This window comes from Eleutherodactylus coqui, chromosome 1, assembly GCF_035609145.1.
Source record: "Eleutherodactylus coqui strain aEleCoq1 chromosome 1, aEleCoq1.hap1, whole genome shotgun sequence".
Lineage (NCBI taxonomy): Eukaryota > Metazoa > Chordata > Amphibia > Anura > Eleutherodactylidae > Eleutherodactylus > Eleutherodactylus coqui.
The window spans coordinates 52329078-52335451 of record NC_089837.1 but is presented as its reverse complement, the minus strand read 5'-3'; the positions used below and the strand labels follow the sequence as shown (position 1 = coordinate 52335451).

At 43.1% G+C, this 6374-nt stretch overlaps 1 protein-coding gene across 1 annotated transcript in view; it reads right to left on the bottom strand.

Moving 5' to 3' along the window:
• Positions 1-423: 423 nt before the first annotated feature.
• Positions 424-6374, bottom strand: part of LOC136620973 (cytochrome P450 2K6-like) — a 39460-nt gene continuing 33509 nt past the window's right edge. Inside the window, exons 7-9 of the mRNA XM_066596117.1 lie at positions 3855-4039; positions 1871-2012; positions 424-971 (exon numbers count right to left, since the gene is read on the bottom strand). Coding sequence (XP_066452214.1) covers positions 793-971; positions 1871-2012; positions 3855-4039 — 506 coding nt within the window. The 3' untranslated portion in view covers positions 424-792. The remainder of the gene's footprint in view (positions 972-1870; positions 2013-3854; positions 4040-6374) is intronic.

Here is a 6374-nt window from a genome sequence, read left to right as displayed (position 1 = left end):
GCTGGGTACTCTTTTTACTCACCTCAGAAGGATGACAGCTACCTGAACCACGTGGGTTGTGGGCAAGAGCATTTCTGCTGCCTTAACACTCTGCGCCACAAGAGGCTCAGATATAATTATATACAGGAGATGCAAAGGTTATATCAGCATGGCCCATATTACTATGTACAGGGGGATGTATATCTGCTATATATAGTGAAATAGACTAGTGTTACCTGAGTATTTTCTATATAATTATATATATGTACTGCAGATGTAAGTTAAACATCCTGTATATAGTGATATGGACCATGCTAGTATCTCCTGTATATAATTATATATGTACTGCTGGTTACATATCTCCTATATATAGCGATATCACATATAATATAAAGCTGGTTATAGCAGCTATATGTATATGATTACATACAGCACATACGTCGGATACATCATATGGTCGGCGCTTTCCTCTTCAGCTATCAGACACTACTGGCCACAGCATTTACATAGCTGGTAGTGTACTGATAGACTGCAGTTGTGATTTGTCACAACTGCAGTCTCTCCGTGGATCGGAGGACCGCTCGCAGGGAGAGTCTGCAATGTGAATCTGGCTGCTTGTAGTTCATTGCAAGACATTATAAATAGATACAGTAACATAGACTCTGCACACCTACAAATGAATATTCAGGAAAGAAGCTGGCAAGATAGTAGAAACTTGTTCATGACAAATAGCTTTTCCCTTTGCAACTGCTATTTTACCACAAACCGATCTAGTCAATGAGTAGAATTTTCAATACCGGTGACACCCATCGGTCACACACGAGGTATAGCGCAGATCTTATGGGGCAACGGTCCAGATGTGAATCCACCTGAAGATGTGAGGTCTGGTGTGGCTCCAGGGGGAGCCTGGAATGTGAAGTTCTGCAGCAGTTTTGTGAAGAAAATAAAGAGCTCCATTTTTGCCAGGCTCTCTCCGGCACAACTTCTCTTACCTACAACAATGGAATAAATTGGGTAAAGAAAAATAATCTTTTTAAAGAAAAGAAAAAATCATAAACAGCTTTATACTTCGAACCTGAGCTGCTTCAACACATTTGTGGCCTCAATGCTACAATATCATGAGTTGATCAACCCAGAGGCATAACTTGAAACTTCTGGGCCCCCTATATGGAGAAGAGAGGCTTTATGAGCTCCCTAAGGCTTCTACGCACGGGTGCAACTGAATCCTCGGCATTCCATATTTCTACGGTCCTGGGTCAACCCTATCAGAACATTTTTATTGCCCCCAACATTCAAAAATTAAAAAAGGTGCAATCATCCAAGTTGTGTGCCACAGAGAAGCCACTCAGAGTGTCAGATACAGATATCCCCATACAGTTCCTTAGATGACCTCCAAGTATATCTATCACAGATGCTCCCATGTGAGTCCCTGATATAGCCCCAGACTACCTGCCTCAGATGCTCATGGACTGGACTGGGAATCTTCTGCATCTTTGGTCCTTTTGATAAAGTAGCCGTGCCCCAACAAGTCATGTATCGGGGATTTATGAAAAGTCAGTGTGCTAGTTATTATTAAAACTGTTCCATCAATAAACCTAATGTTCTCAGTGATGCTTTGGAGTCAACCTTGATAAATCTTATACAGTGGGAGCCTTGGTCACTGGAACCAGCCTTGACTCTCCTTGGGGTACTTCTTTTTACCTTTGGGGGTAACAAAAACAGGGGGTGCTCCATAGTTCTTTGAATCCTTCAGGGTCCTAATTGCATTGTTAAAGTAACTGGGTCCTAAAGTTTGATGCATTGGATTATCATTACAGATTTCAATTTGGTGGAGGCTTACTCATCTCTACTTCTTACTTAACCAAAGATGACATCTGAGAAGATTACTCACCAGCTGAAAAGGGCATGAACGCTTCTTTTCTTAAAAAATTTCCACTTGAATCAAGAAAGTGTTCTGGGTAAAACTCATCAGCTTTTGCAAAGTGTTCCTTGTCATAAAGTACAGAAGTCAGAAGCGGAATCACATGAGTCCCCTAGAAATTTGAACATTTACAAAAGTCATAGTTAGAATTGACTATTAATTAGGTTTATCACTAAAGGCCCACTTAGACACAATGATTATCTCTCAAAAGATGTCTTTTGCGCAATAATCGTTGTGTCATTCATAGCAAAAGATGATCGCTCAAACGTTGAGTGATCACCTTGCGCTCCCCAGCGGAGGATGCAGAAGACAAGCGGGGTTTCCCCGTTTCTCTTCTGCATCCAGCTGTTCTCTGCTCAGAGTGCCCGGCTGTTATACAGCAAAGCGCTTCGAACGTGGTATGGAGAACAAAGCTGGACCTCTCTGTTCTTCATGCCCAGCCTGTCATCAGGGAGCGGGATACAGCTGAAACAATTGTATTACCTGTATCCCACTGTGAATCCCTGATAAGGCCCATTGTTGTCCTTCAGCGGGCAGAAAGACAACAATGAGTGACGACCTAACGAAAACTACACGATGTAAGTGCAGTTACACACAACGATTATCGCTCAAAAGACAGCTTTTGAGCGATAATCGTTGCGTCTAAATGGGTCTAAATGGGCCTTATCAGGAAGGCAATACATAACTACATTTCAATACCAGACTCTTCAAGTGCACAGATCAGAGAAAAAAATGGGAAACTCTAGTGATTTCAGCAACTTCTAACAAAGCCTGGTCACCGGTGCTCGACTTGCTGGGGCAAGAATTTCACTGTCAACCTTGTAAGGTTTTCCAGTACAGTTATGTGAAAAATCAGAATAGTGTGATCAAGGAGAAAATTGAAGCCAAATGGGATCCTGTGCACATAAACAACTTATTGTTCCATAGCACAGATGGGTTATAACAGCTGATGATCAGAAAATAAGAAAGGTGAGACTCCAGCGGGCAGAAGAGCATAGAAATTGGATGACTGAGCAGTAAAAAAACATAGGTGAATCCAGATTTCTATTGCACCATGATTAAGGAGGGGCTCAGAATTTGGGACAAGCGGCATGAGTCTATTAACCTTTTGATATATGCCAGGACTGGGGCCTCTGACTCTCCTCGCCTACTCAGCGACCTGCTTTCACTGGAAGCAGATGCCAAATTCTCATCCGACACAGCCCATCTCCTATTTAAAAGGCCAGGTTATCCCCAACTTTCCTGTCCCTGGTCAATCCTAACAGATGGTCTATTTAAGGCTCATTCCTCTAGAAGGTGCTTAAGCAATTACTTTCTCTAGTCGGCAAAGGTGCTATATTATCTGTTTTCTGGTTTTGATCAATGCCTGTTTCACTCAACTTTCCCATCTTCTCCACTCCTGAGCTTTGCTTGTTTGTTAACCATGCTTATTCCATCTGCTGCCTGCACCGACCCTTGACAGTTTGTGCCAGCTGCCGCATAACCAAGACTACTTCTGGGGTAACAATCTGGGGTTCCCTGCAGTGAGGACTAGTGGGGATAATGTATGAATACCAGGGGACCCCGGTGGTGTCCTCAGAGTTAGCCCTAAGCTAAATTCATTTTGTGGCACAGTGGGTTCACATTCACTGTTCTGACACCCTTCTCACGTGTCAATAGTTTAGGCTGATGGAGGTGGAGTGATGGTTTTCTTGGCACATCCTGCATTGTCAGCCACTTGATTGATACCTTGATGATTTTTTGTGGTTTTGAAATCCAAAAGAGGTCCGTCGTGCTGCTAAATGGTTGCCTCTAGTAAAGTGACCATTCAGTATATATGCATGGAACCATAAAGCAGTGTATGGGCTGGACTACAGGATCTCATCAATTGTGCTTCGCTGAGGCAACACATAGTGCCCGAGGAGCAATTGGAGTTATGAGCTTAAAGAAGCCGAAAAGTTTCATTTTTACTTACTTTGGGCAGAAGATATTCCCTGAAGTTAACATCTTGAGTCGTAGCATGTGGGAGGTTGGTTGGAATAATATTTCCAATACGCTGAATCTCATGGATGACGGCATCAGTATACGGCATCTGTTTACGATGAATCACTTGGGGCTCAGCTGACCCAATAACTTTCTCAATCTCACTTTGCACTTTTCCTATGGCCAACAAAAAAAAATCCCTAAACACGTTAAAAAAGGTTTTGTCATCTAATTTGATAACATATAGTCTAGGGTTCTTCTCCGGCTCTGGTCATGTGACAGACACGATAAAATTGCAGATAAGGAAAACATCATGCAACCTCAATGTGTCCCAATGGACAAAATTCTTGCCATTGTCACAATTCATTCATGACTTTTTTCCTTAGTCCATAATTAATATTGACTGTTTTTATAATCTGCAATGTTACCACAAATAAAAAAGTCATCTTGGAGTAACTGCTTCTTTGGACACTGTGAATAGTTTTTTGTGCTGATACTGAATTAAACATTGGAGGATCCAGCATTTGGACTTAAATGTGTATTCTGGATGTCATTGCGGTGCTGTCACCCCTGGGCAGGGGAGAGTAAGTGAGAGATCCCGGGCAAGTAACCCCCACTTGCCACATATGGTGGAGTATGCTCTGGCACGGAATGTCACGCAAAGCTGCAAGTGGCGTGTAAAGTGCAGTTGCAAATAAGTGGTTAACTTGAGAAGTTTGCGGTTGCCATTAGCAGAGGACGTCGACAGCGGTTAGAATCCAGTATGGTGCAACTAGAGATGGTTAGAATCCAGTACGGCATAAGTAGAGGAAGATTAAGTAACTGGGAGAAGGTTAGCAGTTCTCACTGTGTTCATATGAGACAACTCAGAGGAAAACACAGTTTAGAGAACACAGTCCTGGTGGAGATGGAAAACACTGCAAGATGCACTCTCAACGTACGAGTGTGAAAATGACCTGAAGTTCCCAATGAAGACACAGCAAGAGTTCCTGAACATACATATGGAAGGTACGCAAGAGCCATTGAAGGGTTCTTGGGCCGTTCATCAACTGATCTGAGTCAGAAATATCAGAAGAAGCTGAAGGGAATAATTGAGAATGAAATTAAAGGGGTTGTCCCGTGCCGAAACGGGGTTTGTTTTTTTTTTAACCCCCCCCCCCCGTTCGGCGCGAGACAACCCCGATGCAGGGGTTAAAAAAACAACCCGCACAGCGCTTACCTGAATCCCAGCGGTCCGGCGTCTTCATACTCACCTGCTGAAGATGGCCGCCGGGATCCTCTGTCTCCGTGGACCGCAGGGCTTCTGTGCGGTCCATTGCCGATTCCAGCCTCCTGATTGGCTGGAATCGGCACGTGACGGGGTAGAGCTACACGGAGCCGGCATTCTGCACGAGCGGCCCCATAGAAGACTGCAGAAGACCCGGACTGCGCAAGCGTGGCTAATTTGGCCATCGGAGGGCGAAAATTAGTCGGCTCCATGGGAACGAGGACGCTAGCAACGGAGCAGGTAAGTATAAAACTTTTTATAACTTCTGTATGGCTCATAATTAATGCACAATGTACATTACAAAGTGCATTATTATGGCCATACAGAAGTGTATAGACCCACTTGCTGCCGCGGGACAACCCCTTTAATGTATTATCTACAGAGAGTGAAATGACTTCAAGAAAATTGCGCAGAAAACTTCTCCGAGAGCTAAGTGTCACTATAGAGAGTCACATGTTGAAGGAAAAGTGTTCCATTCCTGGACAACGTCAGAAGTATTTAAGAAAGAAGGTTAATGGAATGAAAGCTTATCATATGTGTAAAAACTCCTGAAATGATACATATGTCAGTAAGAGGGACACTGAAGCTGCCGTCATTCAAGCAGGTGAGGCCTGACTGAGCAAGGGGAAGAAATTAGAGAGCAAAATAACAGAGATGGGCAGCAACTTGTGAGTGATAGCTGTCAGATGATGGAGATGAAAGAGACCATGGAGAAGAAGACAATGTCTGCTGAAGATGCAGAAGAATGTGACTTGCTGGAACAGATAGAGAGAATGGCTGACCAGTGTGGTGCTGGAGCAGAGGCTCCAGAAAAAATAAGCTAAGAGCATGTCTTGAAATGCAAGTTAGAAAAGTCCCTGAAATGATGGTTGAGTCAGAAGGGTGTATGGAAATTAAAGAGTGCTTTTGTTATGGGAATAAATCATATTCCAGAAGATTTCACTGATCTGCACCAGATTGGTTATAGTGAGAAGCTTCATGCATGAATATATGTATTTGAACTGACCGATGTAATCCGTCAGTTGCCAATACTCTTCTGATTTATTCAAATGAAGTACAATACAAATATAATTGACCATGACGCACCAATTACATGCACGCCCCCCAACATCATAACAACTAATGATTGACCTAGTATGTAATGACGCTGATGATTAACATAGACTTTATTAATTTTCTAATCTGGACCGAAAGAATGCAGTCAGAGATAAGAAGTTCCTCCCCTTGATAGCTAGAGCTGGGAAG